The sequence below is a fragment of the Oreochromis niloticus genome, linkage group LG16 (genome assembly GCF_001858045.2).
Source record: "Oreochromis niloticus isolate F11D_XX linkage group LG16, O_niloticus_UMD_NMBU, whole genome shotgun sequence".
Classification (NCBI taxonomy): Eukaryota; Metazoa; Chordata; class Actinopteri; order Cichliformes; family Cichlidae; genus Oreochromis; species Oreochromis niloticus.
This window is the reverse complement of record NC_031987.2, coordinates 25815492-25835388: the sequence shown is the minus strand read 5'-3', so window position 1 is coordinate 25835388 and position 19897 is coordinate 25815492. Positions and strand designations below refer to the sequence as shown.

At 41.3% G+C, this 19897-nt stretch overlaps 2 protein-coding genes across 4 annotated transcripts in view; both read left to right on the top strand.

Annotated features, from left to right (window-relative positions):
* Nucleotides 1-104: 104 nt before the first annotated feature.
* cnga4 (cyclic nucleotide gated channel subunit alpha 4) lies at nt 105-6006 on the top strand. 2 transcript variants are annotated; one of them, XM_005475403.4, is made up of 7 exons: nt 105-871; nt 1201-1302; nt 1397-1503; nt 1770-2353; nt 2470-2715; nt 2951-3116; nt 4991-6006. In XM_005475403.4, the coding sequence occupies exons 1-7, from the start codon at nt 720-722 to the stop codon at nt 5785-5787; spliced, it is 2154 nt and encodes a 717-aa protein (XP_005475460.1). In that variant the 5' UTR covers nt 105-719; the 3' UTR covers nt 5788-6006. The 2 variants fall into 2 exon arrangements, with proteins under 2 accessions (XP_005475460.1, XP_025759851.1); XM_025904066.1 differs by having other exon boundaries at nt 750-871; nt 1256-1302.
* Nucleotides 6007-6643: 637 nt separating this feature from the next.
* trappc10 (trafficking protein particle complex subunit 10) overlaps nt 6644-19897 on the top strand; it is a 23128-nt gene continuing 9874 nt past the window's right edge. For both annotated transcript variants that reach the window (XM_005475366.4, XM_003454889.5), the window contains exons 1-4: nt 6644-6820; nt 14364-14445; nt 15494-15629; nt 19233-19432. In XM_005475366.4, the coding sequence (XP_005475423.1) occupies nt 6760-6820; nt 14364-14445; nt 15494-15629; nt 19233-19432 (479 nt within the window). In that variant the 5' untranslated portion in view covers nt 6644-6759. The remainder of the gene's footprint in view (nt 6821-14363; nt 14446-15493; nt 15630-19232; nt 19433-19897) is intronic.

Below are 19897 nucleotides of genomic sequence, written 5' to 3'. Positions count from 1 at the left end.
GTCAAATTTAAGATAATAAACCAGAATTCTGGTGAAAAATGTATTTTCACAACAAGCAGCTGTTAAAATACCACTTCAGATTCTGTCCTACAATTTTTTTTTTTAGTTGGGTTTTTACATTTGTAGCTCCGGAGCACTCAGACATCAGATTCACCAGCAAAGCAGTTAAAATCAGGAAAATCCATTTGTTGTCAGAAAGTACATTTAACATTTGGTCAGAAGAGCTGAGATGTTTTCATGTAAAGCTCAATTAACCTCCTGAGCTGTAAATTATTTAAATGTTTCAACTTTTTCGTGTTTCCGATTCATGTTTTTCAATTTCACATCCTCAGTTAAAATTGTCACGCTGAAACATTTAAATATTAAAAAAGGGAATATGAAAAAAAATCCAAACACCTTGTATGTGCAAAGTGTGGTATTTATTTATCGACAGACAGTGACATGCCCTCTGTAGTTTGGGCTCTATAATCTTGTCAGTGTTTGCTATGTCTGGGTTTTAAAGAGAAAGCCTTCTCTGGTTTTCCAAGAGAGTTAAGAATTCCCAGAAGACACATGACATCTGTTATGGTTTCCCTCCATAGAGACCAGCATCACCAGGCAGTGATCAGGTAGACCTGGGTTGTTGTTAGGTGGACTCTACAGTGGTGTCTGTGTGTTCCTCTTCATCATGAGCAATACTTGCCTAACAAATCCGTCCATTTAAATCCGATGTTTGGAAAATGGATATAACAGGTGATGTTAGTATCAGAGGGAACCGATGGCAGAGGCTGTTTAGGCGGCAACAGGGGCAGAAAGCCAGTGGGGAAGGACAAGATGGCGTCAAGGATAAGGGAAAACATAACACTTTCCTGGGCATGATTTTGAAATTTAAGTAAGTATTATTGATTAATCTGAATCTTTTTGCAAAAAGAAAAGTGCAGCTGTGATATCTACAACAACAACAAGGCTGTTATTCAATTAGGCAGCTAGAGACGTAGAATGACAACATGTTTCTAATTATTAAGATTTAAAACATTTGACCTGTTAGAGATAATAAACACAAATTAGATCAAATATAATATAATTTATTCAAGAATAAATAATATATAAGATACATTTTTCTGTTATAAGTAATGTTTTGGTTAATAATATGACTACGACAAGTCTCAAGTCATAATCTTTATGTGACTCTTCTTCTTTCACTTCTTCAACATTTCTCAGCTGGAACGAGTTCATCGTTGATCCAGCTGATCAGTTTTATTATGTGTGGCTACAGGTCATGATACTTCCCATCGTTTACAACTGGGTAATCATCATTTTGAGGTAAATTAGTGCAGTGTGGTATGTTAATCATTCCTAAGCATACAACAACAGTGCATGATGGGACATCTTCTGAAGCAATGCTTGTGTTTTTCAGGACTTGCTTCACTATGATTGCACTGAGCTACCTCCCTGTGTGGCTTACTCTGGACTATGTGTCAGACCTCATGTATATGATTGACATGATCATCACTCTTCACACCGGTAATTCTGTCGGTTTACAGTGAGAGTTCAAATTCCAACTTATTTTTGTCACGCGCAAGTTTTACATAACCGTTTGTCATCTTGACTACGGCAGGCTTTTCCCTAGCTGCTTTTATTCATGTGGCAGCTATAGCTATAGCTATAATGAGGAAAAGTCAGGTGGATACTTTCTAATAGTTAGAGCCAACCTGTGTATTAATATAGCAATTATATCACTGTATGATGTGTATTATGGGCTTCATTAAACACTGTTTTTGAATCTTCAGGATACTTGGATCAGGGCATCCTGGTCAAAGACCTGATTCAGTTGAGGAAGCGCTACCTGCGCTCTAAACATTTCCTCTGGGATGTGGCTTCCATTCTTCCTTTCGACTTCCTGTATTTTGCATTTGGCATCCAAACTCCTCTGGTCAGAATCAACCGCCTTTTGCGTATCCCGCGACTCAACGAGGCCTTGGATCGCATGGAGACAAAAACCTCCTACCCCAACACCTTCCGCATTGCCAAGCTCATGATCTACATCTTTGTGCTTATCCACTGGAATACCTGTCTATACTTTGCGCTGTCCAGCTGCCTCGGCTTTGGAAGTGATGATTGGGTCTACCCTAATATCACCGACACAGAGTTTGGCTCCATGCGACGTCAGTACTTTTACTGCTTCTGGTTTTCCACACAGATTTTAACCACGTTGGGAGACATTCCCCATCCAGAAAGGGAAGAGGCATTCTTGTTTATGATCACAGACTTGCTCATTGCTGTGTTGGTGTTTGCGTCAATTGTTGGCAATATTGGCAATGTCATCACAAACCTAAGAGATCGCGATAATGCCTTCTTCCCTAACCATGAGCTGGTAAGCTGATGGAAGAGCCAAGCTTACTGAAAAGAATTTTAATAATGATGATTGTGTCTGATAGCTTTCTTCAGCTAATATTTATAGAAAATCAAGTTTTTCTTTCCTTCTGTCAGGTAAAGGCATACCTGCGTAGTCATCACATTAGCAAGGAGCTTCGAGAGCGTATCAACAACTGGTACCAGCATCTTTACATCAACAAGAAGATCATGCGAGAAAATGAAATCCTGGAGCAGCTGCCTCTACATATGAGGACGGAGATCGCGGTCAGCGTTCATCTTTGCACGCTCTCCAAAGTCACCATCTTCCAGAACTGCGACAGAAGTCTGCTGGAGGAGCTGGTTCTCAAACTAACACCTCAGGTCAGGAAGCTGGCAAAGCTGTATTTGTGTTTTTAAGTTATAGTCACTCATTTGTTTATAGAGCACAAAACTAAGCTGAATGGCACCTGCTCTCTGTGGAATGTGGTTCAGTAGCTTATTGTTATCTTGCAGATCAGAATTTAATGGTGTTGTTGTTTTACCTTGGCAATGCTTTTGGAATAAAACAATCCTTTGAGGCTGATGAAGTCTCACCTGCTTTTTATTTATCTTGTAGGTGTTCAGTCCCGGAGAGTACGTCTGCAGGAAAGGAGATGTGGGCCATGAAATGTACATCATCAAAGAAGGAAAATTGGCAGTTGTGGCAGATGATGGGGTTACAGAATTTGCTGTGCTGAGTGATGGGAATTTCTTTGGGGAAATTAGTATCCTTAACATCAAAGGTATGTTAAGTGATTTGGGCATGCTCTTACAAGTGAATTTGTTTAGCTGGTGAAGAGACACATGGACAAGAAGCAGGCCAGCTCTTTTTCTTCAGTTGTCTAAAAGTTAAAACCAAGACTTAGACTCAACAATGGAAAAAGTATTCTTCCAGACCATTAGAGATGCTTGAAACAGATAAGTATTGTCTATAAAAGGAGGAAACATGATTTCTGCACATTTAAAGTGAAGAATTACGGCTAAAATACTAATTATACTAAGAGTTTTTTAATTGTAGTACAGCAGAAATTTACGGTGGAACCTTTAATTCTGTTCATAGTTTTCAAAAGAAGATGACTCAGATAAAAGAAAATTGCTTCTGAAGGCATGTAAAAGTGTATCATTGGAATCGGGAATGTTGTTGTATGAAGAACACAAACAAGTTTAATTCCACGTGGTTGTGCTGAATTAGAGTTTTTACAAATTTACAAAAATTTGTAGAAATGTCCATAACACCATAATGTACATACAACCCCAGGTCCAAAAAAGTTGGGATATGGTGTAAAATTTTAATGTAAATCTCACGAATAGAATATAGTGAATGTATCATGTTTAACCCAAGAAAATGTAAGATTTTAAGAAAGATTTTAGCTCACATCTAAAAAGTTGGGACAGTTTGACACTCTGTAACATCCCTCTTCTGTTAAAAACAGTCTGTAAACACCTAGAAACTGAGGAGACCAGATATAGATGATAAGATTTTCAAAGGCTAAGGCTAAAAACCAAAGGCTAAACCAATAGAATATTGGTTTATAAGATTTACAAATTATTATATTCTGTATTTTTATTTACAGTTTAAACTTTTTTGGTATGTGCAAAGATATTTTTGGGAGCCTCTATAATTCCTACTCTATGAAGCTATCAGTTGGATTTTTATTTTTTTCACATTCAAAACTTATTATGGACTTGGATGATTATCACTACTTTCTTTTACTATTTTTCTTTATTTCTTTCCTTTATATACTACTACACACTGATGAAGACGACTGTATATCTGGTGACTAAATTTTAACTGCAGTCCCTTGGAATTTGCTTTGAGGACTGGTGTCCAGTCACATAGGAACAGGAAGGACCCATTCCAAAATATTCCCACAGAGTTAGGAGCATGAAATTGTCCAAAATATTTTTGTATGCTGAAGCATTAAGAGTTTCTTTAACTGGAGCTAAGGGGCTGAGTCCTACTCCTGAAAAACAACTCAACACCACAATCCCCACTCCACTAAACTTTACACTTAGAACAGTGCACTCAAAGAAGTACTGTTCCCCTGGCAACTGCCAAAAACAGAAGGAGAAGCATAGTACATCACTTTATAGAACACATCTTCACTGCTCTAGGATCTAGTGGTGCATGTTTTACACCACTGCATCCAAGACTTTAAACTGTGCTTGGTGATGTAACGTTTGGATGCAGCAGCTCGGCCATAGAACCCCATTCCACATTGCATCTACATCTACATTGCATTGAGAAAATTTCACAACTGGACTTGTTGCACCGGTGGTATCCTATCACGGTACCATGCTGGAATTCACTGAGCTGCTGAGAGCAACTCATTCTTTCACAAATGTTTGTAGGAGCATTCTGCATGACTAGATATTTGATATTATACACCTGTGGCTGTGGAAGTGATTGGAACATCTGAATTCGATGATTTGCATGAATTACAATACAGTGTATATAGCGTATAGTGTATATTCAATTAACTTTATTTCCCAAGACCAAAACAAGAATGATTGGCTGGTTTTAAAAGCCTTGAATAAACCAACAAATGTTGGTAACATCCTTAAAATTTTTAGGTGTGTCAGGTTTTTACAGAAATACCATTCTCTTCTATTACAGGTAACAAGTCAGGCAACCGCAGGACTGCCAACATCCGAAGCATTGGGTACTCTGATCTCTTCAGCTTGTCCAAAGAAGACCTGACAGATGTATTATCGGAGTTCCCTGCAGCCAAACGTCACCTGGAGGAGAAAGGCCGACAGATCCTCACTAAGATGGGCATGTTGGAGGAGAGTGGGGAGAAAGAGGAAGGGGAGGGAGAGAAAGTGGAAATCAAGATAAAAAGACTAGAGAGCAACTTGGAGGTTCTGCAAACTAAGTTAGCTCGACTAATGATGGAATTGGAATCGAGCAACCGCAAAATGCAGGCCAGGGTGGCGCAGCTGGAGCTGGAAGTTTCAGAATTGGAGTCTCAGCTGCCAGAAGATGATGGAGAGAGAGACAGAACACCGGGAAGAGAGCAAGGTGTGGGTAGGGAGGCTGAATGGGAGCGAGAGGAGGCAGAGGGAGAGGAGGAGGAAGAGGAAGGCTCATATATGAAGGGGGAAAAACAGGGACATGGAGATGATAGTAATGATGTCAGCAAAGAAGGAGATGGTGAGAGCACTAAAAGTACAAAGGAAGATGCTGAAAGGGTGGTAGAGGGAGATAAATGTGGGCCGAAAAACCCAGATAATCAAGGAGATAAAAGAGAAGATGATGGAGAGAAGATCCAAGGAGATGACAGACCTGGGAAAGGAGATGGAGCTGAGATTGAACCTGAAAATGGGAAAGAAGAGAAAAGTGGAAAGAGAGAATCTGAGGAAGGGAAAGAACATAGAGAGGAAAAGGATAAGGGGAAGAAAGCTGAAAGGTAGAAGAAATGAATGAAAAATTAAAAAGAAAGAAAGAAAAGAAATGTGAACTGTTTTTCCCACATGCGTTTGACTTTTTTATACTAATAAATATTTTTAAAAACCTTAAATTATCAGGAAACGCTGCAATGGATATTTGTTCCCCTAGATGGCAGCATTGCATTCCTCCCTTCTAAGTCATCAGCAAGAAAATAAAGGTGTTAACCATAGGGGTTAACCCCCCCTCCCTTTAGTATATTTATACAGTTTTCAATAAAATATAAGTCTTATTAGTTTGGTTTCTTTGTTTGTTTCTTTTTAATTCATTGATTTGCAGTATACATGACATGTTGTCAAAGGTGTGTTCACTTTGATCCTTTTAATATGTGTTGGTTACTGACAGCAGTTCCCAATATTTTAAATAAAACATTTAACCAGCACTTACAGACGTTTTCTTGCATCCCTTTAATGTATTGTCCCTATGATTAAATTGCGTCAGTTAACACCATCTATCAAAATGCAGCTGTAGAGTAGCGTGGTGAGATCCTTGCTCTAAACTACGCCCGAATGAAAAACAAAGAAGAGGACAAGAAACCGCAACGGCTTCCTGGAGTTTTCCAATCCTCATCGTAAACAAACATCAGCCATCAATCAGGCTGAGACGACGGACCTCAGGCAAATTTTATCTCAAGACCTGTTTGTTCTAGATTTAAAACAACAACAACAACAAAATGTTAATTTTGTAAGACACACACATCTTTAAATTGCTGCACAGCACACCATAGAAAAATGCTGGCTTCCTGACAAACCTGTCATTTATATCCCTCCATGTGAAAAGCGCCTGCTGGCCCTTTAATTACGCACGGCTTACGTACTTCCCGGAAGCGCAGTGGGGATACAGGCCCCATCGATTCAACACAACTGCATACATAAGCACTTACTAATAATAAAGCACTGTTTGTATGTCATTTTCATGGAGTGCTATCGCTAACACATATGGCGGGTCAAGAGGAAAAGCCAATCATCTATACCATGGAAAACAAGCCGATTGTAACATGTGAGTGTTTGTTAAACGGAGACGTTCACTCTTTTATTTTTTATGGTCTTGACAGCTAGCCTTGCTAGCTGCATTCATTAGCTTATTTTGGCTAAGCTACCTGTCACCCTTACAATAACCAATTGGTAGTCGCTGCTTATGTGTATAGCAATTGGGGATGGCTTATTTCCAAACTGTTAGGCTGTAATATTTTTAGACTTGCATACTGCGCCGTGTTCGTGTTAAATGTTCTCAGGAAAGACGGAATGTCTCTTAGCTAGCTGCACTGATTAAGAGGCCCAGCTAACGATAGAACGTCACGGACAGGTGCTGCAGTTTTAGTAGGGTATCATATTGTTCCTTGCTGTACAGCCACAGCTTTCCCTGTCGGGAGCTCGGAAAGTAGTTGCCACTGTGATGAGTGAGAGCTGGGCTCAGTTTGCCATTCATAAATCCCGTGGAGTGTGGTAAAAGCTTTACTGGTGGGGTTATTATTTTAGGGAGCGACAATTGTGGTGGGTGCCAGCTTCATCTGATTTCGCAGGCCACTCCATTTTTAGTGTCGTGGCCCAGTATAGGAGTAGATAGAGGCTCTAGGAAATGGGAATATGAATGAAAATCATTGGTGGCACACTTTGACGTTCAGACATTGGGGTTCAAAAACGAAATCGCAGGTAGATCCCAGCGTGTGGATATAGGGATCCCTTGTCATTCCATAGGGGTTATCGTGTGTCCTACACTACATGGTTGCATTCTGTAGTAATAGGTCCTTTTACAGATATAAAATATGAAGTTAAGGCCTTTGAGATTGTAATGTTCTTAACAGTAAATGTAATATGAAATGAAAATGACACCTTACTGTTGCAGGATTTATTTTCAGGGTTTCTGTGTAAATTACTTACTGTCTGAAGTTGGATACTGAAAACGCAGTTTGTGTGTCACGTGTGTGTGATTGTAATTGTGCATAAGTGGAGACCTCGGGTTACACTCTGTTTTACTCTCGCCGTGTGATCATTGATTTACACAGAGCTTATGCCACTCAAATAGTGTGTGGTTGTGTTCTTGATGATAGCAGAATTAACATATGATGAAACATTGATTCACTCAGTAACATTTAGGGATGAGCAGGGATACATCAGAGTATGTCTATGTAGTAGATGAGCAGCAATGTGCCAAGTGTGTGAGAGCAGCTAACTCAATGCAAGGATCATCAGACCGGTGTTTGCTTTGCAGCTTCAATAGCAGCTTTTGTGAACATCCAAAGTTCATTATTGTTTGCATTGCACTGTCATGTTAAGGCACTGGGAAGATCAAGAACTGTTGAGCTAACACAAACAACTGCAGTATCCCAATGTGGGCGATAAAATGCTAAACTTCAACAGTTAAATATGACGGTTTTAGATTAGAACAACTTGTTTGTGCTAAATTGACCAAATTACACAGTATACAGGAAGACATGAACTGTTAGAATGACCATTTCATATTTTGTCACTGTGATGATGGTTCAGGCACATTATTGAAGTCGTACAGCTTTTAGTATTTGATACAATAGTTAGGTTAACCTGTTTGTGTCCTCAGTGCTTTGAATTTTGTTTTCCACTTGGTATTTATTTTAGTTTTATTTGGGCATAGGCAACAAAACCTTTTTAATTAGTTTTAATGACTGAAACAGTTTGATAAAGCTTAGGAAAAGATCTAAAATAAAAAAATAAAAAATAAAGATTAACCCTGGATGTGGAAAAGTGAAGTTTAAATAGTGTGTTTAAAAGCGATTTAAGGAGTGCTTTTGCAAATGTACCTCACTCAGTGTATTAGGCACTAATGCAAAGGAAACTGCAGAATTGGATGATATTTGTGGCACTGTTGGGGTGCACAAGACCCACATGCATATGTTCTGGTTTGGTCAGAATGTGGAGGGTATGGTGGTACATGAACCAGTTCCCCACCTGCTGCCAGTGGTGGTTAGACTGGTCCTGCTGTTCACAGCCCACAGAAAAAACTGTAACTATTATCCCCATCTCTAGTCTGCTGGACAACTGCTGGCGACATCGAGGACTGCCACAAAAGAGTCAAATTGACCTGACGTTGAGGTTTAAGTGCTGACTTTGTGGGATATTTGGTTACATTTTGTTTCCTAAAGGGGAAACCATGTGGTTTCCTTTTACTTTTCAAGTGTATTCAAAGAAAACATGGTTTCACACTGGTTCACTGGCTGTGGCCTATTTGCAGTGTAGCTTTAAACAAGTGCTTTAGTCACTGTTCATCAAAACCCACACATCTACCTTGAATGACAGCTTGATAATTTCTAAAATTGGACACCATTGTTCCACAGGAGTGGTGACTCTACCAGTCAGCGCTGGTAAAAGTGGATTCACAGAGTGTAGGAGGCATATGGAAGAGAAGACTGAAAAGAGGAGCCTTAAAGTAAAAGCTGCATGTCTGAACCATTTTATCACAGTCAGAACTCTTTTTGTAGTTTTCTACCCTGCTCTGTATCAAAGCAGTGTCAGCAGCACTTAGAGGGATTCTGTTTTGGGTTTTTTTTAAATCGCAGGTGGGGGTGTGAACAACAAGTCATGTAGCGAAAAAGATCAGATGTTTGTTTTTCCAATAGCAATGGCTGATTCTGGCTCTGTGTAGGGCAATGCACTGTGATAACAGGTGCTGATGCATGCATGTTTTTGCACTTTTATTTTTGCATTGCTGATAATGTGCTCTATTATAGCAACTGGCACTGCATAGAAAAATAGACTGTGTAACTCAAATCCCTGGCTTTAGGTATATTTCTTTACTACCAATGATTGATCTGTAGTTTTTTCTGCTTTCTGTCAGTTGAATCTTTTACGGATGTTGAGCCATGTGTGGGTTAAAATGACTGCGACTGTGAAGGCTAGTCCACACTGTATTTACAGATGACACCGTGATGAAAGCAAGGATTGACAGTGTTAAACTTTGGTTGTGTAAATATCTTAGCTTGAGTAGCTCTGTCTTTAGAATAAAAGTGAATGTGCTTTGTAATGAATTCTTTTTTTCTTTTACTTTTTTTTAATGATAAGCTGTAGATGGCTAGAAATCTCTGTCACAACAGTAGCACTTGTGCTAGGACATAGCAATCAGTTACAATACAAGGGTATTTCTATTGCTTTTTGGAAGCAGGCGTTTGCTGTGCAGTGAGCAGAAAAGAGAGAAGTAGGGGTTTAAAAAAAATCTGTTCACACTCCTAATATTATGTAGTTTGATAGTCTAGCTGTGAGCTGTGTTCATTTGCCTCCTAGACAGTTTTAAACATAAAAAAAGAAGCAGAAATCCCAAGAATGATGTTGTGGAAGAAGAGGAGGCTTTATTCTGAAAACCTTGACATCATTTAGACCCAGAGTGCTGTTAAACAGGAAGCAGCAGATATAGAAGAAGAGTGCACTGCAGGAGGTTGATGCTGCCAGACTAGCCCGATGAAAACTTCCACAACATTTTCCCTAAATTAAAGTGTCATCACAGCTTGACTGTGTTTGCATCTGGTGAGGTTTTATTGCAGATTCTGAAGGTGTTTGAAGTTAAAAACCATTTGTCACATTGTGCAGTGATTGTTTACTCCATTTCTGATATTTTCATTTCTGATATTTCCCCTTATCTGGCTTCACTTGTCTGACACTGGCAATCAGGATAAATGGTCATATGAAGTTGGTTATCAATTGGCTAAGTTAACCCAGTGTTGTGTGTTCACATCAAAGTGGTGTTGGCAGCATTTGAGAATCAGGGGTGTCGACCTCCAGGCCTCGAGGGCCAGTGTCCTGCAGGTTTTAGATCTCACCCTGGGTCAACACACCTGAATCAAATGATTAGTTCATTACCAGGCCTCTGGAGAACTACAAGACATGTTGAGGCGGTCATTTAAATCAGCTGTGTTGGATCAAAGACACATCTAAAACCTGCAGGACACCGGCTCTCGAGGCCTGGAGTTCGACACCTACCTCAAGACCCTCACGGCCCCCCTCCTGGACCCCCTGCAGTTTGCATACAGAGCCAACAGGTCTGTAGACGACGCTATCAACATGGCTCTACACTTCATCCTGCAGCATCTGGACTCCCCAGGAACCTACGCCAGGATCCTGTTTGTGGACTTCAGCTCTGCCTTCAACACCATCCTTCCAGACCATCTCCAAGGCAAGCTTTCCCAGATGAATGTGCTTGATCCCATCTGCCGGTGGATCACTGACTTCCTGACGGACAGGAAGCAGCATGTGAGGCTGGGAAAGAATGTCTCGGACTCCCGGACCATCAGCACCGGCTCCCCTCAGGGCTGTGTTCTTTCTCCTCTGCTCTTCTCCCTGTACACCAACTGCTGCACCTCCACCCACCAGTCTGTCAAGCTAATCAAGTTTGCAGATGACACCACCGTTATTGGACTAATCTCGGACGGGGATGAGTCTGCCTACAGAAGGGAGGTTGAACGTCTGGTGTCCTGGTGCAGCCACAACAACCTGGTGCTGAATGCCCAGAAGACAGTGGAGATTATTGTGGACTTCAGGAAGCACACAGCCCCACTCCCCCCCCATCATCCTGACTGACACCCTCATCACCTCTGTGGACTCATTCCGCTTCCTGGGTACCACCATCACCCAGGACCTGAAGTGGGAGCCCACCATCACCTCCGTCATAAAGAAAGCCCAGCAGAGGATGTACTTCCTGAGGCAGCTGAAGAAATTCAACCTGCCAACACGGACGATGATGCAATTCTACACCGCAATCATCGAGTCCATCCTCACCTCCTCAATCACCGTGTGGTACGCTGGAGCCACTATCAGGGACAAACTGAGACTGCAGCGTGTTGTGCGCTCTGCTGAGAAGGTGATTGGCTGCAAACTCCCATCTCTGCAGGACCTGTACACCTCCAGGACACTGGGGCGTGCAGCTCGGATCAGTGGTGACCCTTCTCACCCTGGACACAGTCTGTTTGACCTGCTCCCCTCAGGCAGGAGGCTCCGGTCCATTCGCACCAGAACCTCTCGCCACAAGAACAGTTTCTTCCCCTCTGCTGTTGGACTCATGAACAATAACCATATGACTGTTCCCACCACTAACACATGACCCTACACTGTGTTCACTGCATCATTCCATGTTTGGCACTGATCACCACCTGCACTCATGTACATATCTATCCTCTTAGCACTTTTAATTCTTATTTTTATGTGTATTTAAGAGTTGTATAACAGTATGTTTGCACTAAGTACTGCAGCAATTTCCTAATGTTGTAAACCTGCTCAACATTTGGCAATAAAACCCTTTCTGATTCTCATCCTCATCCTCATCCGCTTTATCCGAAGTCGGGTCGCGGGGGCAGCAGCCTAAGCAGAGAAGCCCAGACCTCCCTCTCCCCAGCCACCTCCTCCAGCTCATCCGGGGGAACACCAAGGCGTTCCCAGGCCAGCCGAGAGATATAATCTCTCCAGCGCGTCCTGGGTCTGCCCCGGGGCCTCCTCCCGGTGGGACATGCCCGGAACACCTCACCCAGGAGGCGCCCAGGGGGCATCCTTGCCAGATGCCCGAACCACCTCAACTGGCTCCTTTCGATGTGGAGGAGCAGCGGCTCTACTCTGAGCCCCTCCCGGATGGCCGAACTTCTCACCCTATCTCTAAGGGAGAGGCCAGCCACCCTTCGGAGGAAGCTCATTTCTGCCGCTTGTATCCGCGATCTCGTTCTTTCGGTCACTACCCACAGCTCGTGGCCATAGGTGAGGGTCGGGACGTAGATCGACCGGTAAATTGAGAGCTTCGCTTTTACACTCAGCTCCCTCTTCACCACGACGGACCGGTGCAGCGTCCGCATCACTGCAGCCACAGCACCAATCCGTCTGTCGATCTCCGGCTCCCTTCTCCCATCACTCGCGAACAAGACCCCGAGATACTTAAACTCCTCCACTTGGGGCAGGAACTCACCCCTGACCCGGCCCTTTCTGATTCTGATTTCTGATTCTGATTCTGAACTAAAAGGAGGTGTTTGATCAGGGGTCCCCAATCCCAGTCCACGAGGGCCGGTGTCCCTGTAGGTTTTAGATGTGTCCTTGATCCATCACAGCTGATTTAAATGGATAAATTACCTTCTCAGCATGTCTTGAAGTTCTCCAGAGGCCTAGTAGTGAACTAATCATGTGATTCAGGTGTGTTGACCCAGGGTGAGATCTAAAACCTGCAGGACACCGACCCTCGAGGCCTGGGATTGGGGACCCCTGTGTTTGATGAATCATGTGACTTTTCTTCCACCCAAAATGATCCCTATGACACCTACAACAGAAATTTTATCAAATTGTTCAGAACATAGAAAATTTAACACTAAAATGCAAGACTGTTGTAAAAAAGGCAAGAAAAGATGAAATACAGATTTTAGTTCCAGTTAATAAGTTTATCCCTAAGTGCGCGCTCAGCGCTGCTGTTGGTGGCTGCTTATTAGAGCGCTGAAACTTTAAACTGGATCAGTTTAAACATTAAAGCTTACAGGCTGATAAAGGAGACGTGGAAATCACTTCAGTTTGTCAGAGATCAAAGTGAAATTGCGCAGGTGTTCTTGGTCTGTGTTCCGTGTTCTAGTAACTGCATTTACAGCAGAGTAAAATCAAGCTGAACAACATTTGATACGTTTTTAAATCACAAAATTAATACACAGACATTCCTGTGATAATGCAACACGCTGCATGTACTTCATTCAGTGGTTTTAGTAAGGTACAGCTAATAAACTGCACCTATGAAATGTATTTCCCCAGCAGAGAATCTATAATGCACTTAAAACATGCTTTAAATCAAACAATCAGTGAAAACGTGGCGCTTTTGCCCGATTTCAAACTGAAACTTGAGCCATATCCTGCTCCTGACAGTTTTAGTTTTTATTCTCCGATGCAGAGTCAGTGCTGTTTACGGGTTTGAGAGTAAAGGTTAAACACAGAAACAGAATTCAGACTTTATACAAGCACATTTGATACGAGCGGCAAGTACAGTGTAGGTGTCCTGTTTTAGGATCAGATATTAATGCTTGTAGTACACTGATTATTGTAAAATTGTTTGCTGCCAACAGAAAACAAAAATCAGGGAATAAAGCATCTAAAAATCTATATTATTGATTATTGATACTCATCAGGGAAACATAAAGATATTACACCCTTGTACTGTTCCCGCCCAGGGATCATCCAGCAATAGTGACGCCATTTTCTGGAGAGTTGGTTGGTTGATTTCATACTTGTTGATCTCTCATCTGGAACCCAACCTGCTCCAGAGCAGGTTATGTCACATCACAGGTTACCGTGGCCATTTACCCTAATAAGAAGTGAATCACCTTCGTAGAATAGAAAATGAAAGGTTAACCCTGAAGTTACCTGGATAAGGCCTCTGCTCGCTCTGTTTTAACTGAGGTGTAACATCCCTTTATGCTGATCGGGGAAATCTGTTATTGTCAAGAAGACATGAGAATTTTATTTAACAACAATATTCCATTACCACCCCTTGAACTATTGCATTCTTTTTTTTTTTTGCTATGACCTAATTTTTAACCCACCTTGTCTTCCTGTTTTTGCCCCAGGTGCTGGAGATCAGGGCTTGTTTACTTCTCTTTATGCCTCATTGGCTCAACAGCTTCCCAGAGAGCCAATGGAGTGGAGGAGGTGAGTTTTTTTTCTTCGTGTTTCCTTTCAAATTTCACAGGTCATGTTTCACCAGCAGCACATTACAGTCAACACAATACATTTGTATTACATTTATTGATCACACAGAAAAACCTCAGGAGCAGAGCACACCGAGAGACATTCTAGAGGAAGCAAAGGTGTACTCGGTAAAGAATTAAAAGAGGAAGTAGGAGGTCCGTTCATCATAAAGCATACATGACATTTACAGGTGCAGCTGAACTGCAGTAGAGACAAAAACTGGTTGATTTGGCTGAGCATGAAGTGTAGCAACAGAAAGACACGATGAGGTTAGACATCATTAACCTGCTCTCAGAGGTGTACTTAGTAATATTGGATGGTTTATTATTAATCGCCAGAGTTGCCTTAATGACTGGAATACCAAACTGTGATAATGCAATTCTCTCTGAGACATGATGTTTCATTTGAAAGCAAAGTGTGAATATTGTTGTGTATTAAAAATATTATGAGCTGGCATAGCAAGCAGAGCTTCTGATGGTCTTTTCTGAGCTGTTATCTGCACTGCGTGGATATAACACTTCAGGGTTTTGTTATCGTTATGACTTCGGCCAGAATCAGTTTATCCATCTGTTTGTGGTGACGGTAACCACATTGAGTGAAGATGGGGGGGCTTTTTACATCCTTGATCTAATTTTCCCATTTTCTAATAACAAGAAGTTAACAAAGCGGCATTTATCTTCATCCAACAGAAAACATACAGACACATCGACAATTCTGAGGACGAAATGGAAACTTGCACGTAGTAATACCATTTCTAAGATATTGCTTCTGTTTCCTCCTGATATATTTGAAAGGACAGTATGAGGTACATATTACATCAAAAAGACAGATTCTACTGGTGATACAGTTAAAGATATGATGCTCTGTCTTCATGGATATTTTAGAGTTTATTAGGTTGGGTTTATGGCAAAAGAATCCATTGGATAGAAAGATGACATTTTGTGCTATAAATTGTATTCATTGTAAACTTGTGTTTGTGTACTGATGCTCTGCTTTTGTTTTTGTGCAGGACTTATGGCCGTGCACCAAAAATGATCCACCTTGAAGCTAATTTTGTCCAGTTTAAAGAGGAGTTGCTCCCAAAGGAGGGCAACAAAGCTCTTCTCACCTTCCCCTTCCTCCACATCTACTGGACTGACTGCTGTGTGAGTACAAAGCACACACAGATACACAATCCTATTACGCTCTGCTTGTCAGATCAGGTTGAGCATGTATTCTCTAGCCTGTCTTTGGGGGTCCTTAGGTTTTGATTCAAAGCTCCGTAACAACTCGCCTTTATCAAGTAGCTGTCTGACAGAGAGATAAAGACTTATGTTGTGGGTTGCTGCTGTCCAAGCGAAATTTGGAAAGGTGTTGGTACATTTTGTACAGGAAGTGAGAGTAGTCGAGTTGTAATAAAGCACAGTTTGTTTAATCCATGTGAGTTTAAAGATGGATGTGACCGCCTGGATGAGGGTTGTGTTTATACTTTTGGATAATGCCACTTTTATGCTCACTGTTCACCCCCTTTCGCATGATGCTCTGCAACGAAACTGACGTTGCATCCGCTGGCATGAGCGGCCGCTTTTGTGTTGCTTCTGCCGGTCACGCACATCACTATTTTTGTAACCTAGCGCACTGTGCTACTGCACTTGAGTTGTGTTGAAGACGTGAGCATACAATTATGTGTCAGTACAGAAGTTATACCGACATGACACTTGGTCTTATGTCTTTGCTTCATATGTCAGTGCTGATGTGGCGGTATTGCACAGCTGTCGTTCAGGTGAATACTGCAGCTCTGGGTCTTAACTGCAAGTTAATATAGAAGTGGCTATGCAATCATGTTAGCAGCAGTTTGTGAAGAAACCAATGCGGTGGGTACACTTTCAAAGGTGGGCCTTTAAAAGAGGTGAAAGGTGGCTGTGTGCAAGATATGGAAATGTGACATCCATCAGGCTGACAGGCACATGTATGTTGTTTTCCATATAAACACGAAGCTTTAAAAAACCCATCATCAAGTGTATCTCGTTTGCAGAGCCTTTCTCAGCAATTATCTGTTATTACACGGATGGCTTTCGCTCATCCGCAGCCAACAGGCTAAACTGAACTTGACATAAACGGCAAAGCAAAAGCAGATGGGAGAAAAACAAGAGAAGCAGGAACCTGCTGCTGGTGCTGACTGAGCAGTTGGTTAGTTTAAGGAAGTGCAGTCATCAGCTCATGACTCATGACATTTCCTAAGGACTGTGGGTGTAGTATACCTGCGTTAAACACTGCCTTTGTAAAACTTGAATGCTTTCTTATTTGTAAAAGCAAGCAAACCAATGTCTCCGTGACAAACAGCTTTGCAAAGTGTGTGTGAGTTTAGTCCCATCTTTATTCAAGAGCAAGGCCTTTTGATTTGAGAGCATTTATTAATTTCATGTCCCAGAACTGTAGTGGTTTTCCTCAAAGCGTCATGCTTGCAAAGGTGCTCAGCTCTTAATGAAAAGTTGAATAATGTATGTGATATTCAACTTGCTGCTGTCCAAGCACACACACACGCTACATGAATGGAATTGCTTAATTTGTTTAAAACTAAAGAAACAAAGGCATTTTAAACCCCAAGGCACTTCTTTTGCAGTTTCCTTGCAGTCCTTTGTCACTATTAGTACAGAAACCAAACACAGAAGCAGTACACTTTCAAAAGTGTTTTTTTTTTTGTTTGTTTGTTTGTTTGTTTTTTGCTTGAAAGAAGAACTAAGTTCTAACAAGTGAAACAAAGCTGAATATGGAGGTAATGAGGATGCTGGTTAACTACTGCATGTCCTCCTGCACATTACACATCTGCATTTTGTAAGCGAGTAATGTAAAAGGCAGGCTTTACTTTGCGGCTTAAATAAAATTGTTCACACTCAGCTTCTGGGATGACAAAACTGCCAACCAATTAGCCGACTGTTGGAGGCAGTGCCATTCTTGTCTAGTGAGGTCAGCCTCTTCAGTCACAGGACTGTCAGGCAGAAGTAATCTGCCACTATAATTGAAAAGTGTATCTCTGGGATTCCCATAGCTACATGTTAAAAGAAACTAAACCTTTTTTATTTATAAATGAATGAAACATCATAAAGGCTAGATGGAGTTATTTTCTGTCAACTTGTGATTGCGTTACAGTGTCACTTTAGGACAAATACATCCTGACTGACTAAAAGTTAACTTCCAAAACATTGTGTAATACCAGGGCTACAGTTTTTTTTTTTTTCTTTCTGGCGGGTGACTGTTATATAATAACTGACTAATCATATTATAGCCCACCTCTTCTCATTTCCAGCCAATTTAAAACAAACACCACTCTCGAGCAGGATTCATTTAGAGCAAGCCACTCGGCAAATCCCAGTCACAACATCCACATCAGTATCCCACAGATACGGAGGCTTAGTTATTGTCAATATAAACTCGCTGGCCAGCATTCTTTTTGTAGTTTCAGTTTCCTGATATGTTTTGATGTTGAAATATTCTCACCGGGTACAAAATGCTCTTAAAGAGGAAGCATGTTTTTCTTCATTTGCTCTTTAGTTACAATCTGATGAGTTAAATTAGACCCTGATTATGTCAAATACAGCTGTAATAAAATTAATAGGTTTGTACTGCTGTGCTGTGGTGGTATGGTGTTGGCAATGATGTAAAAAAAAAGTGCAAAAAATTGGCCAACATCTAGGATGGAATAAACCACAGGTATACAGTGCACTGTGATGATACTCAAGCCAAAAACATGTGCAAAGAAATGAGATATTTGCAATTGTGTGCATGTTGTATATTTACCAGGTACACCTTGCTAATACTCTGGAATATTAACATGATAGCAGATTTGCAGATTTGTTGGTTGCCATGATGTTAATCTCCCGTTCCATCCACATCCCAAAGGTGGTCTGTTGGATTGGGATCTGGTGACTGTGGAGGCCAGTGAACAAATTGTAAAGTTCCAAAACCAGTTTAAGTTTTGTGACATGGTGTGCTATCCTGTTGGAAGCATCAGAAGACTGTACAGTGTGCTTACATAGGGATAGAGATGGTTGGCAACAATACTCAGGCAGCCTGTGGCATTTACACAATGATTAGGGGCCCAAAGTGTTTCAGAAAACATCCCCCGCACCGTTATACCATTACCAGCCTAAACTGTTGATACAAAGCAGGACGGATCTGTGTTTTTGTGTTGTTGCCACCAACTAGTATCTGAATCTTAGCAACAATCGAGACTCAGCAGACCAGGCAGCATTTTTCCAGTCTTCTATTTTCTAGTCTCTCTGAGCAAACTGCTTTCCGTACCATGATTTTAATAAGTGGTTTTTTGAGTCACTCTGTGGCTATTCTATTCTGCCCTATTCTGCATCAACCAGCGAGCCCACTTTCACTAGGTTCACTACCATGCCTCATTCAACATCCCTGAAGTCACCTTTCTTCCTATTGTGATGCTTCAGCAGGTTGTCTTGACCGTGTCTAAATGTATTGAGTTTCTGCCATGTGATTGGCTGAGTAATTATTTCCATTAACGAGCAGTTGAACAGGCGTACGTGCATATATACCACTATGCAAAAAGGTAATTAATTGCATGGTAAAAATGACATAACTTGAACTAAATCACATCAATGTCTGGGTGGTGACTACTGGTTTTTAAACAAGCACCAGTTTTCCGTGATATTTTGGCAGGCCAAACGCAAAAGTATCTCCAGTATTCCCCAGTACTAAGTCTTCATAAAATGCCTGACTAAGCAAAATGATGTACTTTATTGTAGGATACAGAAATGTATAAGAGCTCCGTGAAGGAGGACATGATGCGCTGGCAGAACAGCCTGAGGACCCACGGCTCATCAGACTGGGTCATCATTGTGGTGGAGACCAATGATACCAAGAAGAAGAACAAGACAAACATCCTGCCTCGCTCATCCATTGTGGACAAGATCCGCAGTGACTTCTGCAACAAGCAGAGTGACAGGTTAGCAGGCTCCTCCCGTTTAAACTAACTCATTTGGATGAAATTAGAAAGATGTGACGATGTGTAACACACTGACTCCCTTTACGATGCTTTATTAGTCCCAAGTTTCTTCTTTTTTTTTTGGAGTAACTGTCAAAGGTAATTATTCTACAGAGTAATTTGAAATGCGATGTGTAAGTCTGAAATGATTATTTGATTTTTGTAACGATTGTTTGATGTTATGTTTCTGAAAAACGTCATGAGAGCCTTTCTTTTTATCCCAAAACACACAAACACAGTGTTTGTGAATTAATCTCTAGTGGTGGGTAGTGATGAATGCAGAGCGTGACGCGGTCTACGGAGAGAAAGTGTACTATAAATTATTTCTATACTTACAATGTACAAAACAGATGTAAATGAATTTAGAGACATTCTCTGAAAGTCTGTCGTATAGGTTCTCTCTAGATGCTGCAGTTTACTGATTTC

Coding starts and splice junctions, on each gene's coding strand:
- cnga4 (XM_005475403.4), top strand. CDS start 720: ATGGATATAACAGGTGATGTTAGTATCAGAGGGAACCGATGGCAGAGG. Junction 872..1,200: donor GGCATGATTTTGAAATTTAA/GTAAGTATTATT, acceptor AACATTTCTCAG/CTGGAACGAGTTCATCGTTG. Junction 3,117..4,990: donor TAGTATCCTTAACATCAAAG/GTATGTTAAGTG, acceptor CTTCTATTACAG/GTAACAAGTCAGGCAACCGC.